Source organism: Ambystoma mexicanum, chromosome 5q (genome assembly GCF_040938575.1).
Source record: "Ambystoma mexicanum isolate Mex_15411 chromosome 5q, UKY_AmexF1_1, whole genome shotgun sequence".
NCBI lineage: Eukaryota > Metazoa > Chordata > Amphibia > Caudata > Ambystomatidae > Ambystoma > Ambystoma mexicanum.
In genome coordinates this window covers 102,123,324-102,144,785 of record NC_090933.1, presented here as the reverse complement: position 1 = coordinate 102,144,785, position 21,462 = coordinate 102,123,324, and the positions used below count along the sequence as shown (strand labels likewise).

Sequence of the window (21,462 nt, the reverse complement as noted above, 5' to 3'; positions counted from 1 at the left end):
TACTGCAGTTGTCAAAAGACCAGACTATACTCCCCTACTGTTACCACATAGGGTGTGCTTTTAAGGATCAAAGGGTAAACAACTTCCACACAACCATACTTGCGATCGGATGGTGGTAATCCAGAGACGTCAAACAAGAAACCTGAAAATGTTTGCAATCAGGCATCAAACAGCTGAGGCATAGTCTGCATACCGAAAGGAAGCAATCCACTACAATTCTTGGATCAAACATCACACGGCGTGTCTTTATCAAAACGACGCTGAATCCATGCAGAAGTCCCTGGTCTCAAAAAACACAAGAGACTTCTGGAACTTATTAAAATCGACCAATGGGCAAAGAGCTCCCCCCATCTCTAATGCGGTTTCGGAACAAAACTGGGTGTCGTACTTCAGCACCCTTTTTCAGCCACCTGCAACATCAGTAGATAGGAAAATTCAACCGTTTAGTGAACACTGGATTCCTCTGACAGATGTGGGAGATATCTAAGGAATAATAGCAAAACTGAAATCTTCACGAGCACCCCAGGCCCCAATGGACTGACCAACATAGACATCAAAAAACATCCGGAAGAATGGGCCGCAGTGATAGGTGAAATATTTAACCACTGCCACAAAGCAAAACAGATCCCCACATCTTGGACAGAAGCGGTACTGGTTCCAATTTTTAAGAAAGGGTTCAGAGAGAGCCCATCCAACTACAGACCAATTGCCTTGTTGGACATCCTGGGAAAAATATTTGCGATCTTGCTGCTCTCACATTTTCAAAAATGGGCAAAAGGTTCGCCTGCGACAGACATCTTCCAGACTGGTTTCCAAAAGGGTACAGGGACGGCGATCAACATCCTAATCCTTAACATCATTAAAGCAAGGGTGAAATCAGGTGCGCCGAAAATCCATTTGGTTTTGGTGGACCTCTCGAAGGCCTTTGACATGGTGGATCTCGAGAAACTTTGGGCGAAATAAAGAACCTGGAAATGCCCAACAGCAATATTGGATCCTATCATGGCCTTACACACTAAAACTACGATGCGCGTCCGTCTGAGTCAGCACCTGTCAAACATAATCCATACGGAACGTGGGGTAAAGCAAGTTTGCCCCCTGGCCCCGGCACTATTTATTGCTTTCATCAGTGAATTCCGGATACTGAAAAAAAAATGTGTTCATTCCCGCCAAGTGTGGGTCCGTCAAAGGTGTCTAGATTATGGTATGCGGATGATCTGATCCTGATGGATCAGACCAAAGTAGGTTTGCAACGTCAACTAGCAAATCTCTCTGCTTACATGAACGATAACAACTTGGAAATTAACACGCAGAAAACTAAAATCCTTCTCTTCTCAAAATCGACAGTCGAATGCAAAATCTCGTCAACTTGGTTCCTGGAAAATACCAAACTGCAAGTGGTGAAAGAATATAAATATCTTGGGGTGTGGATTGATAATTCCCTGAAAGAAAACACCATCACGAAGGCCCTGTGGGATAAAACAAGAAATCTGACAGCGCAATTGAAAGCTGTGGATAAAAAATTTGGAAAGGTTTCATGGACGCCAGCGCTTCAATTTTACAAATCCAAAATAGTCCCAGCGTTGGTATATGGAATGAGTGTGAATCTCACCCTTCCGCAAGATCTGTGGCTAAAGCTGGAAGGTTTTGTGTGGAAGGCGGTGCTGGGTCTGCCGAAGTAAGCACCTATGGCGGAGATTCGACGGGACCTACGCCTTATGTCGCTTGCATGAACAGTCGAGCAAGGTGCGCTGCAACTCTTCAGAAAAATTCTTTTGCCGGACTCTCTCCCTATCTTCCAGGCTGTAGCAGAAGAAATTCAAAGAGGTAAGTGTAAACCTCTAAATGACTGGGTAAAGAAATTAAAAAACAAACTGGGAGAGATAGCCTGTACGGAAGAACTCCTAATCTTTAACCCAGGCAGAGTGAAGAAAAAAATAGAGCAGCAAGATTGGATTTTGACTAATGAAAAAATCATGTCACATAAACTTCTCAGAGATCTCCCGCCGGGACACAATAAACTAAAAACACAATTGAGATATTGTGAAAAATTCCCTGAGAAAGAATTGAGAAGAACATTTATGAGAGGTTGGTTAAATACCTTATATACAAGAGAAATCTTGGCTCTCAGATCACAATCTACCATAGCTTCATGTCGGCTATGTGAAAACCCGGACCAGCTTGAAACTGTGAGACACCTACTGACGTCCTGTCCTGAAATGTCTAAATAAAGAGAGGCGTACTTGGCACCGCTATTATCTCATCCATCAGCATTAAGTGAAGAAACTGGTTGGTGTCGGCTAATTGCTGGTGCCTCAGCCAGATGGTCAAGGGCTGCAGCTAAACTTTTGGATATTGCTCTGAAACAAGCCAACCCAGTCAACCTCTAACGTCTAATGTCTATCCTTGAACATTTACCGTAAAACGGATATTGACCAATCTGACGATAAGATTGCGCAGATGACTTGGGAAAGAAAAATTCAGCTGTTAGTGGTGTCCAAAGTACTCTTGTATGAACTTGTTATCGAAATGACAAAAGACTTTAGTAAAAATCTTTTATTGATTAAATACAAAATAAAAAAATTTAAAAAAATATCCGACCGTTTGGAGGCTATACAATCCCCAATGTCATCCAGCTTGTTGTTGATCACTGCGAACCCCTTCTCCATCGCTGCCATGTATGGGGCCATGGTTTGCTCGGGTGGTTCCGTCGGGGGGGGTTCTCTTGGGGTAGAGACTGAGTTGGTTCCGGGGAGCGGGTAGATGTAAATGTGTACATGGGTCCTTTGTTTTTGGTTCCTCTGCGCATCATGGGGGTTCCCCGGCTGGATGCCCCGCAATGTCTTCAGAACCAATATGTAGTTGCGCTATCTACTTGTTGTCCTGGTGCTGACCTGGCTGACGGTGGATGAATGTTGTATGCACTGCCCCACGTTTGGAGTTCTGAGCAGAGGGTCAATGGTCTTTATCTAACGTAGGGCTCTTTTTGCTTAAATAGTCCCCTACATGCAATGCCTCTATATGGTAGGGTGGACAGATGGAGTGTGGTCCCCAATTCGGGATGAGGGGCCAAAGCAGCGTGTTGTTGAAGTGCTGTGTGGCTGCCTGAATCTCGCCTTCTTGCCTGGCACAGTACAAATGGTGCCCCCCTTTCACAGCAGTAGTTTGAGACCGGGGGTTCGAGTCTATTGGTGCCTGCGTGGCCGTGTAATGTCAGGGTAGCGTTCAACAGGTCCAGTAGAACAGGCTATGGGTTTACGTTGTGGTGGCTGCCTGCCCAGATAAAGAGTGTGTGGCCCCAGAGCCCTGCACCAGCACGTACCTTCTGGAAGGGAATGGTGCGTCTCGCCGGAGGACTGTCGCCGTGGAGCTGCTGGCTGCGTGTGCCTCAATAGAGCTCCACGGCTTTGAAGTTGCCAGGGAACGGGCCTGCACGGATGCCTTCTTCGTCTCTCGTTCCATGCGCATTCGGTGCCCGCTTCTACCCGGGTCAGGGCTTGACGGCTTCAGGAGTGGATGCGCACCACTTCCGCCGGCAACCGCTCCGGTGTTCCGGTCCGAAGTGCCTCAGGGGGGCCGATATGATCACCACGGGCAGTGTTTCCTCTCCGTATGACGGCCCGGGCAGTGCGTGGAGCAGCGCGGGGCCGCACAAGCACCGGCGCAGCCCGCCACCCGCACGGGCTGATCTTTGCAGAATGGGGCCACTTTAACCACAGAGAGTCAGCGCAGTTGTGCCCCCAGGTCTCCGCTCCTCGTATCCGGGGAGAACGCCACACTTTGAAGAGATAGACTGCAGGATTCTACATACAGGAGTTTGCAGGCTGCAGAGCACTCAGACTAGGCAGACATTTTCGCCGGCATGCAACAACGCCCCCCTCATAACTCCTTTAAGGGGATTTCTAAGATCTGTCACCATCAACACCACATCATCTGCAAAAAGCCATATCTCAAGATGAACGTTCGTCCACCTAACTCCCTGTATTTCCTGACTTTCCCTTATTCTTTATGTAAATATCTCCATAAACATTGCATATCGAAGAGGTGACAGGGGCACTCTTGCTTGGTCCCTCTATGTATATCGAAAGCTCAGTCAGTGTCCCATCCACCCTTACCCTAGCTTCAGGGACTCTATAGTTTCCCTGCACCGTCCTTGCGAATATGGGGCCTATCCCCAGATTAATTTTAACAGAAATATGCATTTAGGTAATCGCATTTAGGTAGTCGCAATGAAATCATTAGTTTACTTCCTATAGTTTTCATCCTGATAGAAAGTGTTTGAGGGACCACTCCTTCCGAGGTAAAGCCATTGAATGAGTTGATGGCTTTATGAACCACTAGATCATTAGTTTGAAAGGTGATGCCACTAACACAAGGGTTTTGAGTGCAACTGTGTGTTCTGTTTTTGTTTTGCCTAAAAATCCTGTTCATGCCATCTCTAAATAGAATACACTTAATGTACATTTTTTTACTGATTCACTAATTATCTCTTGTAGATCAACATTTTCAGGATGGAAGAGCTCATTGGAGAACAGCACAATGAGTGATGTTGATTATTTCAGCTTCTTGTTTTCAACTCTGGCAGGTAATGTGCATTTTAAGTGATATTCTGAACAATTGCATGTATGAACAAGCTTAGATTTGTTTTCTGACATCCATCTTAAAGGATGACTTTCCTGTTAAACATACAATAACTGAAATGTTTAATTTCTAGAATTATTAAATTCACTTATTGCCGGCATGAAACAGAGGTAATTGCGTTATTTAAAGCCTGCCCCTCCTTTTCTTCAAAGGTTCTTTAAACAATGTGTTAAGCAAAAGCACCAGGAAGTTTTCTTGTCACCCTCCTCCATTACTGCAGTTATTTATTTTGAATCATAAAGGATTCCATTATAAAAAGGACAAAAGGGGATTCCGTTAAAACAATAAAGATCAACCAAATATATTTTAAGGCATGCATGGAAACGGCAAAAGACTTCTAAACGTTAGCTGTTTTAGACTACTGTGAACTATGAATGCTTGTACACCGCAGTGTGGCTAAAATGTGAAAAATAAAGATATTAAGAGATTTGAATAATGGTATCTAATCGATCTTATGGCATGTAATTTTTATGCTGTTTCATTTTGTAAAAGTAAGCCATACCCAAAGCAGAATTCATTTTATAAAACCTCTAAGGACAAGCAATCTAAAATGAGAACAACCGTTTCACTGTGGCAGGAAGCACTTGTGCACTATTCTGCGAGGGAGCAATTGGGTATATTTTAAGTGTCTATCAATAATAACAAACGATTATTCCCAAATAAAAATATATTCTTTTTCAGTTATGGTCTACTCCCCAAAAACGTGACTTGGCAATCTTAACAGCAAATAGTAAATGATTTAGAAGCTTTAAAGCAGTCATCCTAATACTCAGCATTTAAAAATTTTGTCTTTAAGTTTTTCCTACCATATCTAAGGACGCATTATGCCAAAAAACACTCATGTTATTGTTGAACCTGGAAATTGACAACTTGAAATGTTATTTGCCAACCATATTTATGGCTGCAAAAATGCCAAGCTTAATTATAATGGGGATAATATAAAGAACCAGAATCGCATTACAAAGGAAATGCACACAGAAATTATTAAGACCGAACAATAGACAAGATCTTTTTCCTCACAAGGACCTGGTGATCTAGGCTTATCGGTTTGGTGGCAAGGCTATGTCAATATGGTGGCAAACCGGTCTAGTCATGTAGAATAATTTGAACTGGACCCCAAAAAAGGTCTCTCCCAAATTGGATGACAGGGCATTATATACCATATTCTAACTTTTTCAAATGTGTTTAAAAATCATGATGGGGAGATTCCAAGATGGCTGCCGAGATCGGGGTGGTGTGAAGAGTGTGCTCTTCCTGGCCGCATTAGATAAAAGATTAAAGAGCCCCCCCTCTACAAGTGGAGACCACCACATTCTTCCTTCAGAGCTCCCGCGACCGTGGTGAACTACTAAACAAGAGCGATTTTTCAAAATGCAACGTTAATTGCGGGCTGCGATAGGTGCGCAGTATTATTAGGGTGGGGCATGGTTTTGAGCGGCCTGAAGCGAACAACGGTCATCGCGTGACTGAACACTTGGCTTGGAAAGTTCAGGCCCAATACAACGCCCAAGGTTCTGCCATAGGCTGATCTACGAGTGACGGTTGTTGTTGAAAGGGTCGAATGAAAAGATTCGAAATACAATTGTTTCGAATCAAAAGGACTGGAAAAAAAAATATCGAATGCATTATTTATTTATTTTTTGGGGGGTCCCCTCCCAAACCCCCGTTTTTTGACCAAAAACCACAAATTTTACCTATACCAAGCCCAAAAAAAATATACATTTAAAAAAAGGCATTCGATCATTTTTTTCCAATCCTTTTGAGTCAAACGTATTGTATTCGACCCTTTTTCATTCGACCCTTTGACTAGACACCACGAGTAACTGCCTGCTTCGTCAGGAGATTTCCCATAACAAATACAGAGTGGACAGCAGAGCCGGGAACTTGGCTCCCGGTCGTTGGAAGCAGCGTGTCCTTGCTTCTGACAGGGAAGAGGGAACACAGTGACCAGGGCAGCGATGTAAGCTCAAAATCCGGACCAGTGCATATGCAGACCAGACTGAAGCTTGGCTGCAGCGAATGTCAACAAAGTGTGCAGGACAGTAAAGGTTGGCAGGTAGGCTGGTATGCTATTGAATATTGGAGGTCCACTTCTATATATATATATATATATATATATTTATATATACATATACATATATATATAGATATAGATATATGCCATGCCATGCCATGCCATCTGCGGGAAAAAGATCACATTATCTGTTGGGTATGGTGTCATCTTAAACAAGTAGGAGTTGAGATTCAAGAGGCACGTGGTGCAAAACAAAGGAGATTAGGCACCTCTTATACATCGCGCTGAGTGGAACTCATAGCCCATATTCTATGCCCCATATACAATAAATTTTCCGTTTGGAGAAACCACATTGCAGTACTGTTTTAGAGGAGGAATTGCCCGAGAAGTAATCGCTCAACACTCTTGAGGACTCGTTTGGATTGCAAAGGGATTACGAGGTCCCAGAATTAGCACAGGGAAGGAGTCCACAAGATTACGCGAGTATCACTCATGATTATGGTGTAACTCTAATATTTGACAAGTGCAGGTCAAGGACTGAAATGGATCACCGTTGTTATTTAACTGTTCCAAAGAAACAGGAGTGACTCCCGACGAGGTGGGAGGAGACTAAACCTTCGGACTGGTCAGGGTTCCTATTGTGTACTGGTCAATGGCCCCAAAAACAAACTAGGCGTCCACCTGAAAGCGATCCGCTTAGGACAACAAATCAACCCTGGACTGGGCGCATGGACATACCCACTCGAGTTCAGTGTTTGGTTGGTAGTTGTGAAATTGCGAGCGGGACCAGATCTGCTATCTTGTAAGTCTCAACTATCATTGTTTACGACTGTACCATAGCCATAAAAGGTCGGAGGGGTTAGCTGGCAACCTAGTGAATATAGATTACTATTACAATGTCCCGGAACAGAGCAAAAGACCCAGGTGGAGGGGGATCCAAGCTACAGAAGAAAAAGCAACAAGGGGCTCTTCCGAAATTATGGCGTAAAGAAGAAGAGGGGCCTACCGATGTATGCCCGCCAACTGAACAAGAATCAGGATCAGTATCAGTCCCATAGATACCAGAGCAAGATGCAACAGTAGTTATTAAACAATGTTTCAATGATTTCAAGGAACAAATGACGGAAACACTCCAAGTAAAACTCGCCCTCATAAGAACTGAACTCGCACAAGCTCTGCAAGAGGTGAAAAAGGATATTAACGATCTAGCGTAAAGAACAGAAACAAATGAGATAGCGATCCAAGATATTGCGGAAGACACACAAAAAATAGTTCTATTAACCGATCAGTTGGCAACGGCTAACCAAAATATTGAAATTCAAATGGAAGATCTTGTAAATAGATCAAGGAGATCCAACATCCAGGTTAAATTACTTCCCAAAATGATAGAGGACCAGGAATTGAGAACAATGCAACAGGTGTTCGCTGATTTGCTAGACTTGTAAAAGGGTGAGGATGTTCCAATTGATCGAATACATCCAGTGGGCCTGAAACGCAAAGATCCAGGAGCAAGGCCCTGTGATGTAGTTGCTGCAATCCAAGGTTATGGTCAGAAAGAGGCAATTTTCAAAGTTCAGCCCCAGCACCCGAGAGGGCAGGAGCCCTGCTCCCCACAGGCACCATCTGACGCCAGCGACGACAACAGCACGGAACTGCTGGAGCAGCCGCACCTTTACCCTGCGCCCGGAGCTACCGTGCAGAGCTCACTCCTTCACTGTCCCAGGTGAGCTAGCTGAAATCTGCAGCTGTGTACCTCGCTCGCACCGAAGCACGCACTTGATCTACCGCATCCGAGAGGAGGATGCATTCCAAAATGGCCGCCTGCCGTCTTGGTTAAGCGTTTCGCCTAGCAACCACGCTACTTCTACCCAGAACTCGGCCGGTGGGCGGAAGCCGGCCCCGCTCTAGGAAGGCCCCCGAGAGCAAGGCCATACCCTGTTTGCCCCTGTGCCCTGACCTCCGTTCAGCCCCAGCACCCGAGAGGGCAGGAGCCCTGCTCCCCACAAGCACCATCTGACGCCAGCGACCACACCAGCACGGAACTGCTGGAGCAGCCGCACCTTTACCCTGCCCCCGGAGCTACCGTGCAGAGCTCACTCCTTCACTGTCCCAGGTGAGCACGCTGAAATCTACAGCTGTGTACCTCGCTCGCACCGAAGCACGCACTCGATCTACCGCATCCGCGAGGAGGATGCATTCCAAAGTGGCCACCTGCCGTCTTGTTTAAGCGTATCGCCTAGCAACCACGCTACTTCTACCCAGAACTCCGCCTGTAGGCGGAAGGCGGCCCCGCTCTAGGAAGGCCCGCGAGAGCAAGGCCATACCCCGTTTGCCCCTGTACGCACCGGGGAGCGCGAGGGAGCGCACCTTCTTGTCCCTGTCATCGCTAAATATGTCTCTTCTACACGCGCAACAACCACCTGCTAAAACGATATCTACGATTAATGTATTGCACATCGCATGCCTCATGTAAGTCGTTGTGCTTGCTTTTCAAAATTCAGTCCTACCCAAACGTCCTGTTAAGGCGGTTTATCCCCTCTTATAAAAACCTACCTGGGTTGTCTCATATATGTATCCATCCGCCATATCGTTTAACTAAACTAATGTCCCCTAGATACATAGTGGTACGCATCATGCAGGCAACACTTTTACAGCAGCCCAACAGAATTCCAACAGCCACAACTGCCTACGACCTATTATGAATAATTGCAAAAGTCGAGTTTGCTCTCTGTGTCGTGTGGGAATCTATGATACTCAGCACACTCATGACTACCGTGTTGAGCCCCTCCTACTAAAAACTCGACTCTGCCTATGGTGATTTTCATTATACTATGGCACACTTCTGCCTTATGGTCGCTAACAGACCACATTGATTGTGTTGTGCCTTATGGTCGCTAACAAACCACATTGATTGTGTTGTGCCTTATGGTCGCTAACAAACCACACTGATTGTGTTGTGCCTTATGGTCGCTAACCGACCACACTGATTGTGTTGTGCCTTATGGTTGCTAACAGACCACACTGATTGTGTTGTGCCTTATGGTCGCTAATAGACCACATTGATTGTGTTGTGCCTTATAGTTGCTAGCCAGCTGCTACCTGAATCCCCATCGGAACTATGCCAGCCTGGCTAGTACTCATCATGTTCCCTTTCTGCATCATGCCCGATTGCACGCCTTGTAGCAGAAATGGCTTTATCCCATTCAGTAATGGACTTGCAAGGCTTGGCTGTCCTAGACACCACCCCATTCCCTGCCCTACACCTTTCCTACCCTCCCTACCTCCTTTCCCACACAGTGCACCTACAGACCGTAGCACTAGAATTAGCGTTGCTTTAGGTAACACTCCACCTAACCTCGCCACAGATGACCACTCAGACAACATCATCACCACTGATGAACCTTCACCACTTTGCTTACTTAGCTGCCTATGAAGCCGACAGAGCAAACCCTGTCCCACTCCAGTCCGGAACCAAAGATTAGCAACCAGATGTCGCCACTGGTCCTACCACCTGAACACAGACATTAGGGTCAATTCTGCCAACTTAACCCATACCCTAGATGCCCCATTATCGGTAGAGGCCTCCCCATCCAACATCCCCAATTCCCAAGTTAAACTCAAAGGGGCGCTCATTAACGCCCGTTCTGTCTCTGCTCATGCGCTAGACATTGCTGACTTCATTGTGGCTGAAAACCTTGATTTTTTGGCAATCACAGAAACCCGGTTACATGCGGCGTCTGGCCCCGCCCTGACCCTCGCCATTCCCGATAGCTATTCTATCATCAGGTGCGATAGGGACAACAATCAAACTAAGGGGGGTGGATTAGCATTTATATTTAAGAGCTCTCTTAACCTAAGAGTTACTAACGGTCATCAGCTGCCTTCAGCTGAACTACTCTCCATTAAACTCCAATCTCACCTAATCATACCGCCCTAGTGCACCTCATCTATCGGCCACCTGGTCCCACTTCCACATTCGTAGAAGACATCTCTTCAATCCTAGCATCCAGCACTAAGCCTAAATCCCTAACTATTGTACTTGGAGACCTTAACCTAGGCTATCTGGACTCGAACGACATTAAAGCATGTGACCTTGCCAACGTTCTATCCGACTTTGGCCTAACCCAGCATGTCAATGTACCCACCCATATCAAGGGTCGCACATTGGTCTGGGTTTCAGACATGAATTGCACACTAAACCTAATGTCAGTGTTACCATGTGCATGGTCTGACCATCACAAAATAACATTCTCCATCAATTCTTGCCCATCCGCGCACAAACCCTGCATTGCGCCACCCACACTCACTCGTAAGAAGAAGGATATCACAACTGAGAAACTACTTCCACTCATCCTCCCACTATTAAATTCGGTCTCCACAACTTGTGCTGACCCTACCGTCCTGGTGGACACCTACAATCGAGCTATGTTAAAAGCATTGGACTCCATTGCACCTCTTAAACAGCGCAAAGAAAAACCACGCAACCACCTTAATTCCAGGTTCACCCCACACCTACGAGAACTTCGGAAAGATAAACGTAAAGCCGAGTCCCTCTGGAGAAACTCGCCTACGCCAGTAAATAAAATCAACCTTCTAGCATCACCCTCTCGTACAAAGAACCCATACTAGCGGCAAAAAAAGAAGTCTATAATAACAGGATCTTACAAGCTCAATCCAATACTAAGGAACTCTTTAAAATTCTCAAGGAATTAGAGCCCCCAGTTGCCCCCCTTGACACATGCACCCCTGACACCGAATGGTGCGCCAACATTCAAAAAGCATTACTTAACAAAATCACTACACTCCAAGCTAAAATCAATACTAAAAAAAAACATCTCCTTGACTCAGCAGGTAACTCCCAACCCTCCAAATTCTCATCCCCCAATCACTCCTTCAAACCTTTCAGCTTCTCACCTCTTACCATTAGGGAAGTGGAAAATATCATCAAGAAGTTAAAACCATCCAATTGTCAAGGCGATGCCTGACCAGCACCAATCATAAAGGAAGCAGCTCCTTAGCCCGCCCCCTTTATCACTTCCCTCATCAACTCCTCCTTTAAATCCGGCATAGTACCAGATAACCTTAAGGATGCATGGGTAATCCCCTTAATCAAAAAACCTAACTTAGACCCTAGTAACCCCACCAACTATAGGCCCATCACCACGGTACCATACCTTCTAAAAATCCTGGATCGGGCTGCATATCTCCAAATTCAAGACTATCTCGATAAGAACAACTTATTAGGACTTAGGCAATCTGGTTTCCGGCCGAGACACGGCACAGAGACAGCTCTAATAGACCTAAAAATGCAAATTGAGGATTTGAAAGACAAGGGCAAACAAGCGCTCTTACTCCTCCTAGAATTATCCGCCGCTTTTGATCTGGTGGACCACCAAATCCTCTGCCAGCACCTCAAAACGGCTTCACACTTCTCCGATGCAGCCACCTCCTGGATCAGCTCATTCCTTGCCAACAGATCCATGAGAGTCTTCTCATCTCTTGCCGCTGCTGACCCAGCACATGTCCCTTGCGGAGTCCCACAAGGCTCGTGCGTATCATACACGCTCTATAACGTCTTTACGAAACCACTCTTTGATATTCTTGACCATCTGGGTGTCACCTACACAAATTATGCGGATGACACCCAGATACTCATCCCTATCACCGGTGACTATGTAACTGACGCCAAAGCTCCTAATGCAGTTTACACCGTCATCCCGGCGTGGATGGCCCACCACGGTCTCTGCCTAAACGATGAGAAAACTGAGCTACTCATCTTAGGCTCTCAGTCCAAACTTTCAAAACTTGACAGTAAATATGATGCATTCAACATCGATGGTAACATCATTAAGGTCACCAATGTCACTAAAACACTCGGAATCTACCTAGACTCCACCCTCTCGCTCACCAGACAAACCAATTCAGTAGTTTCAGCATCTGCATACACGTGCAAATTAATCACTGCTTGCCGGCCCTTCTTAACTATGGACAACTGCCTGATCCTTGCGAGAACCCTCATCTTATCTAAAATTGATTACTGCAATGCCCTTTACCTTGGAACGAGTCAAAGAAACATTGACAAACTTCAGGTAACCTAGAAAAACGCCATTAGGGCTGCTCTCAACATACCTAGACGCGCCCACATCTCATCCACTAGACGCAACTTATGATGGCTCACTATCTCACAGCGTATTGCCCTCAAAACACTGGTTTTAAGCCACAAAGCACAGAACAGCGCAGCACCTGCCTACTTGTCTGAGCGCTTTACACAACACACCGCCCACAGACCTCTTAGATCTGCACATGCACACACACTCATTATTCCTAGCTTCAAGCTACAGACTGCCAGAGGCTCGAGCTTCCAAGTCCTGGCAGCGAAGCTTTGGAACTCACTACCCAATGATCTCAGGGATGTCCCCTCCCTCCAATCCTTCAAATACAGAGCAAAACAATGGCTCTATGAGCAAGACGAAGCCTCGGCCACCCTTTTGTAAACACCTATCGCATGCTTCGCAACCTCGATTACCGCTGTATATACTGAGCCGACAAACTACCTCTGTAAATATTTGTATATGTCCTTGCTCTATGTATGTATATATATTATGTATTATGCAATTTGTAACTGCCTTCTGTAACCCTCTGTAACCTTTCCAAACATGCGCCCTGATGCCCGTGGGCAGACTGCGCAATATAAATAAATACAAATACAAATTTTACAAGCAGCAAGGAAAGCAACTCCCATCAAGGTGAATGGATCAGAGATCCAATTGTACCAAGACCCAGCGCAAGCAACTTTGTTAAAGTGAAGGCTCATGGGTCCAGTAGTACAATTCCTAATCAAAAGCCAAGTTCTTTATAGATGGGCATTTCCATTTGCACTCTTCTTCACATGGGAAGGACAACAGCATTGAGTCACCTTGTGCAAAGACGGTTTGAGGTTATTGAAGTTAACAGATTAAGACAAAGTTGACCACCAAAAGGAAACCCGTAAAGTCCAAGAAAAACTGAGATTCAGAAGATGGGAATGGACTACAGCATCTCGAGACAAACCACTGTAAGATTCAGCAGAAAGAATTGTCGACAGAGTATGACATCCATGGCCGCAGGGAGGGTAATTGAGTAAACTATTGTATGATGTGTAACATATTATGAATGAGTTAATATCATGAATATGAGTTAATACTGATGGTCACGGTGGACGGACATGTTATGCAGGGCAAGATGTTTAAATAAAGAAGTGACGGGAGGAAGGGGGTACAACTCTCGGCTCTTGGAATCAGGAGGTGTTGGGTACAGGTAGACCCACATAACCAGTCTCCGGGTATGTAGTGGGGCTCGACCTCCACGGCTTAATGTGTGGACGGAAGGGGAATAGGTTGGGCTCGACCAGGGAGAAAGGAGGAAATTGGGGAGGGCACATTTGGGAGGGTTTGGGGCTATTGTGTTGGGAGGTATGGGGGGGTCAGCTACCAAAGGAATAAATGGAGTAAGTTCATCCAGATGGGAGGAATAAAAACACTACAAGTCCTATCCTTGAAAATTAGGGTTTTGAACTCCTCAGTAAAGACGTAAAGTTGGGTCGTTCTTGAGTCGGGAGAAGCCAGATGTAGTGATGTTGCAGGAGACGCATGTGTCAAGGAGAGATGCGAATAAGCTGAAATTATACGGCTACCCATATATTCAATGAAACAACAAGGGAAAACAGAGGGGTCTTAATAGCTCTAAAAGGTTGGGTTGGTCAGGCCATATTGGCGCAAGAGAAGGATAAAGAGGGTCGATAATTATTTGTTACAATACAACTGGGCAGAATATGATCTAAGATTGCTACAATCTACGCTCCAAATGTGGGGCCAGATGTGTTTTTGCAACAGGTACTGAATAAACTAGAACGGTTTGCAGAAGGACAAATTATCCTCACGGGACATTTTAATATGGCTTGGGACTCCCAGGTTGACAGGAGTAGGGCACGCCAGATAGTATAACGACCCCCAATGCAAAAACTAAAAAGGGCCATAGTCATTAATAGATGCTTGGAGAGAAACTCAACGTGGGGACAAAGGGTATACGTTTTACTCACCAGTTCACCGGACATTTTCAAGGATAGATTATGTGTGGGTATCGGCTTCATTGTTGGGGCGTATACAACAGGTAGAAACTAGCCCAATAACTCTATCCAACCATGCACCATTAAAATTAACAATCATTCAGAGAAACGAAGGGTCAGGGTAATGGCGATGGAAATTCCCCAAGCATATAATTGAAGACTAGGTGATGGGGGAAGAGATGCAGGATAAGATCAAATAATATTTTGAACTAAATGGGGCACATGATACACCCGACAGATGGGTTTGGAATGCCTTTACAGCAACCATAAGGGGTGAATTAATTTTTAAAAAATCCAGAATGGAGAAAGTACTATTAGCAGCCCAATGAGAGCTGGAGACCCAAATGAAAGCTGATATAAAGGAGATGGAAACAAATCAAGGGGTACAAATTCACAAAAGAAACCTAGGTACCCCAGAGGCCGATTAGATCTAGTACAGACAAGGTATGCAGAGAAGACCCCGTTGTATCTAAGGCAAAGATATTATGTCAAAGCCAGCAAGGCTGACTCTTTGTTGGCATGCCAAATTCAAATGAAGGATGAAGCTAGAATCATAGGCACTATTGAATCCGGGCAAGGAAAACGTAGCTCTTCTTCACGACATATAATACACTTCTACAGAGTATTACTCAGCGCTATATACTTTTGATTGTCCAGATCCCAAATTACAAATGGCATACCTACAACAAAGCCGGTTAAACAAATTAGATCTAGCCGACATGGAAGAGTTGAAGGGTCAGATAACATTGGAGGAGGTTCGAGAAGCAGATAGTCTCTGCCTCTCCACAAGGCACCGGGACCAGATGGTTTTGCTGCGATTTTCTTTTTTTTTTTTTTTTTTTTTTTACAAGACTTTACCTTAATCCCAGTGTTGACTTCATTGTTTAATACTTTTAGGGGAGAGGGTATTATTACGCCCTCAATGGAAGAAGCAAAGGCGGTGCTCTTCCCAAAGCCAGGGAAGGATAAGACGCAATCTCGATCTTACCGACCCATGGCTCTCATCAATATTGATGCTAAACTCTATACTAATATATTAGGAACCAGATAATTAAAACTAATACCTCTGTTGATTCACCCCGATCAGTTGGGTTTGTCATGAGTAGGCAAACATTTCACAACACTAGACTGGTGGCCCATTTGATAGAAAAAATAAATAAGGCAGAATTAACAGCAGGGGTTAATAACGCTTGACCCGAGAAGACGTTCGACCGAGTTGAATGGTCCTTTTTATTTCTAAAATGGAATGTATGGGATTCGGACCAGGGTTTTTGCAAATGGTAATAGCAAATTATCAAACCCCAATTTTACGATTGGCAATTAATGGGTATCTCTTCGAGATTTGAGTTGCGAGAGGAACCAAACAAGGGTGCCCGCTATCTCCGATACTATATCCATTGTATCTTGAGCCATTATTGTCTGGAATCAGGGAAGAGGAGAAAAGTAAAGGGATTCCATTTGGGGGAGAATATAAAGTAATGGCCTTCGCAGATGACATATTGTTGACATTGGTGGATACACCTTCATCCTTATCCGTTTTAGCAGCAGAGTTGACACAATTTGGTGAAGTGGCGGGCCTAAGAATTAATATACAAAAATCAGTAATTAAGTTTCAAGAAGGGAAAATCTCTGGGGAAAGGGAGGGCCATGATGATCAATTTATAAGAACGTAACAGGGTATCCGATACCTGGGCATACAATTAAGATTCATTGGAGTTGATGTACAGAGCAAGCTACCTCCCTCTCCTGGGGTCAATTAAGCAGTGGCTTAAAGAACAAAACATTTTGGCAATATCATGTACGGGAAGAATAAACGTAATCAAAATGATGTTTCTCCCAAAGGTCTTGTACTTTTTCCAAGTATTATCGATAAGGTTCACTCTGCAATACTTTAAGTCACTCAACAAGTTAGTGAGGGATTATATTTGGCATGGTAAGAAATCTAGGGTAGCATGGAAAATATGAACGGCTCCAGTACAGAAGGCGGGTACCAAACTTTCTAATCTATCAGGATGCCCAGCTGCGGATCATTAGGGAATGGTTTAAAGGGGACTCAGAGAAAATGTGGGTACGAATGGACAGAGCAGTATTTGGCAAACCCCTTCATGAAGTATTATGGTGTCAAAAACAGGATTGGCCCGCCAACATGTATTAAAGCAAAATAACAGTGTTGCTGGCGCAGACATGGGATGCAGTGGTGTGATGAACCAAGTATCACTAAGTTTCCCTCTCCCTTCACACCTCTTTTTCACAACCCTCAGTTTACTCCCGGACTAGAACAGAATGTATTCAAGCAATGAGAGAAAGCGGGATGTTTTGAAGATGGGTGACATCTTTGAAGCTCAGGAGATTAGAACTTTCCAGCAATGCAAACAGGCATTTTTGTTGAATGAGAATGAAAGATTAAGATATGCTCAATTACGACATTGGTTAATGGTTAATAATCATTTCATAATAAGGGATCTAGCCGCATGTCAGAAAATGAAACCGTTTTGGGGAAAGGTTAATCAAGCAATGTATGGGATTTTTGGGCCCCAGAAACGAAGAGGCATAGGGGAGTCGATGCTGGGTATGGTTGACGTATTGGAGGTTTTAACTGAAAGGAAACAAAGGAAAGCATACATGATACTGTCGGTGGCTGCAGTGTCACTTATTGCGCATAAATGGAAACAAGTTGAGGCCCCAACAGAACAAGAGTTGCTAATGAAACTCTGGCACTATATCTCTTTAGAATGGGTCACTGGTGTACTGCAGGGAGAACAAAATAAATTCAAGAATGATTGGGAGTTTGTGTTGGACTTTTTGCACAAAGACTTTTATGAGAACTGGTGCCCGCAAAGGATTTTGGACTTATTCAATTAAAAGCACACTATCTGGACTGTAAAACAAAGTTTATACTAAAGAGGTAGCTGCCCGGTGGTGGGAGGATGGGAGGTTCGGAAAGAAGGGTGTTGGGGGGTTTTGGGATGGGGAAGGGTGATTTTAATGTGTTGCTGTATTATGTTTTGTTGTAATGAGAGAAAAAAATGAAAATACAAATGCGATTTAAAAATAAATAAATCATGATGGGAGTTTGTCTTCTGAAGCAGCAGTTGTATTAAAACTCACTTCATTATAAATAGATGGTTTATTGTTTGTTCTTGGTGTGTCAGTTGTGCAGTAATCTATCCAGCCATTGTGAAAGACAGTATCTTATTGTCTCTGTTCATCAACTAAATTGGCATATACGAACTGCAAAGTTATTACTTGATCCGTATATAAAGATCCATATATAAATGACAATCGTTGCTTTGTGAGCGAGTGCCCCATGACCCCGAGCTCTGTAAACATTGGAAAAAGCATTGAAACTAAAATGTCTGAGGCAGTATTGTACAATCAATGTGAATTTCTTCTTGCCCCTCCCCTGCCTTTTTTGTTTTTTCAGGGATTCATTCTTAAATGTGTCATCTTTGGCGATAGCGACATATGAAACACTGACTTCTGCAAGCATCGACTACCCCAGTTGCCTATCAATCTCAGCTTCTAAAGCGTCTTGAGGTCAGGCATATAAAACATTGGTTTATTTCACCAATTGGTCATTGATCCAAAGTGAATGATGCACTGGTTGGGGCACATTTGCTGGTTTGTGGGCGCCGGTTTCTTGTGTCTGCTTTGGGCAGCGTTTCGCCGGTTGTTCGGTCTGACCCGCTTAATTGCAGACCTTCCCGAAGTGTGCAGAATTCCATGGGCTCCTCGTCTCTCCACATTGGGCGCCTATGCACGGGTTGCTTCTTGACTAAACCTTGAAGGAGGCAGGCCCCTTTGGCGGTCTGCTTTGTGGGACAACCTCTTCCCTATCCTCATCCTCTGCTGGCCCTCCTGCAGCGTATTTGTTTCATGCTGAAACAAGATTGGAGGACCTGTTGATTCTGGGTTTCTCCCCATAAGGGTCTGATAAGAGGGTCAGAAACCAGACCAGCCATTTCTACAGTCCTACATAAAATGACAATGGTCAATGCCCATATACCCAGCAAATACATGGGATTTTTCTTTTATTTATTTATTGGTCATTTATATAGCGCCTATACACTTCCCAAGCGTTTCAAAGCACTCCAATGCAGGGAGTGAGAGTAGGTAAGCAAACCGAATTGAGTTTCTTAATAAGCATTGGAACATTCAGAATGGGCAAGTGCTATGTATTTGGAGGTACAACATAGAACAAAGAGGAATACAGACTGATTACAACATATGACATAATTATTGTATGTGCCTGATGGTCCATTCAATAATGCAAGAGCTATACATAAAGGGAGAGAGTGGAGGGGGAAGGGTATGGTAAGAACAGGGCAGGGGTGAGGGGAGGAGTAAAAATCCCTTTCTAGGGAGTTCTTGCCCACCAGGAGGGAGTCACCCTTCAAGCCCCCACACACCCCCCCCCCCCCAAGTCCTTCCTATGGGATCCCGCTTGCCCTGTGCCCTAGGAGGTGTAAAGATCTGCAAGATCCCCTCCCCAGTCCCACAGGGGATGGCTCCTTCTTGGTGAGAAGAGACGAATTCTCTCAATTTGTCACAACACACATGGACACCTCACTTACGTTTCAATACACCCAGTAAGAGCAGAGTTACACTTCTGGCATACAGTTACTTTCTCTGACTTCGTCATCTTTCAAAAGTTTCTCTTGGATAGCTGTGTAATCTAGCAAGGACCTAATCACCCAGCACGTGGAGGTATAGAGTTCAAATATCGGGCCATATTTTGACTGTGTACTGACTCATTTCTTATTGGACGTGATAGAACATTTATTCAAAGCAGGCCTTATCAAACCGATATCTAAATTTTAAACCGATTAACAGCAATCAATAAAAACAGGCAATGCACGCACAATGATTCAAGTTCGCCCAGCAGAGTTCTTTTGGAAAATGCAACAAGTCTACAAATAGCAGGTGATTAAGGTGTGGGGCAGCCTCCAGATGTACATTCCCAGTCATAGGATGCATAAATTGGCCATTTAGAAACACCAGCACTCAAACAATAGATGCAACAAAAAGTCTCTTTTCCCGCCAGATTCTTCTCATGGCACAATAGCAGTAGTCAAATCATTGCTACTTTGAGTGAATAAGTGTGCTGAGAAATCTGATATAGAATCCCCACTGGTTCTCGCCAGTACTGTTACTCGTCCTTCTCCCGGTACTTTAAATCTACATCTCCCGAGGTATTTGTAGTGGACGAGGCTATGAATACATCTGTAGCTAAGAACTGCACCTGAGGACCACGAATGTCCTCGCAAATTGTCGCTATTCATCTCGTAAAACTATTGTCTTGGAAATTAGCTGGTATACGATCACAAATGAGTGACATAGATTGCAGACCTTCGTGCGCGAACATTTATTTATAGAGACTCGGGTAGGTTACTTTTTTGTACCCTCTTCTTCCTTTTGGGACTGATGATTTGGATAGACTTCACTGTACCATTAAAAGTATTGAACTGAACGATTATAACATGTATTGCATTAGTTTGTGTCCCAGGAATGCAGTTATTTTTTTTTTAGTTATCATTTTTATACAGGAATTAGTTGAACAGGTGATTCAAAGACTTTTAGAAACTTGTCTGTCATTGGACGCACTGATGTGCCGCCATTCAAATCCTGGAAGAAACGTGACCACCTTTGCTGGAGATTTGAATGTTTCTTACAATATTATTTGATCCGAAATATTTGGACTTCATGATAGATACTTGGGACATTCCGCACCCTATTTTTAAAGGGAGGAAAGAAAGTAAGAAATCAATTGCATGCAGGGCTTGCAAAATCTACTCGTCCACTCGCATTGTGAGTAGATTTTATGAAGGGCGAGTACCATTTGCAGGGTAATCGCCTTTGCTGGTGAGTTCAAAGGAATTGGGGATGTCTGGATCTTAACAATTATTGTGTTTGTAGCAAATATCAAATAAGTTTCACTGTGCATCACTGGCCTCTGGGTGGCAGCAGTGTGCTAAAAATAAAGCGAGTTTATGGTGAAGGCACCATTTTACAGAAGGCTTATTTCAAGCACAAATCAGCAAGAAAGAAAGAGTGACCATGACCCTCTGATTGGCTCTTTCGTACTATTTGGTAATCATCGCCTAATAAACTTGTTCCCATGAGTACAAGTTGCAAAACCTGTCTTGAATGGAGTAAAAATTGTTTGTTGTGGTGGCTCTGAGACATATTTAGACAGTAGGACTTTAAAAATGGATTTGAAATCACAAGTAAGTACTAAAATTATAATTTCGAAGCTCACTGGGCCACTTATGGACAAAGGAAAAATGTCCATAGGCATGCAAGTACCCCAAAGTTCCAGAGCAAATTCCATAGGAAATAATAGGAGGTAAGTCAATGGGCCATCTACATTTGTTGGGGTAAGCCAGTTCTATCCTAGAGATGCAGAGTCTGGGTCAGCACAAAGCTGCTGATAATCCCAGGGCTTCGTTTGCAGGTGTAGTTTTCAGGTTCTAGTGTCCTAAAGCTTGCACCCTGAGCCAGTGGTGACCCAGACTGACCAGAAAAGAAACTAAGGACCTTCTTACGGCATCAACCTTTAAGCCTGCATCAGAGATGTTAGTGTGGGAGACACAGGAAAGGAGATGGAGCCCAGCCACACAAACTGCTCCCGGTGGCTCTGTGGACACAAGTTGTAGGCAGCACAGCAGAAAACGATTGCAGGACAAGAGCAACATCTGGAGCC

At 44.3% G+C, this 21,462-nt stretch overlaps 1 protein-coding gene across 1 annotated transcript in view; it reads left to right on the top strand.

Moving 5' to 3' along the window:
* Positions 1-21,462, top strand: part of TEX10 (testis expressed 10) — a 926,719-nt gene that overhangs the window by 615,764 nt on the left and 289,493 nt on the right. The window contains exon 9 of the mRNA XM_069620605.1: positions 4,497-4,585. Coding sequence (XP_069476706.1) covers positions 4,497-4,585 — 89 coding nt within the window. The remainder of the gene's footprint in view (positions 1-4,496; positions 4,586-21,462) is intronic.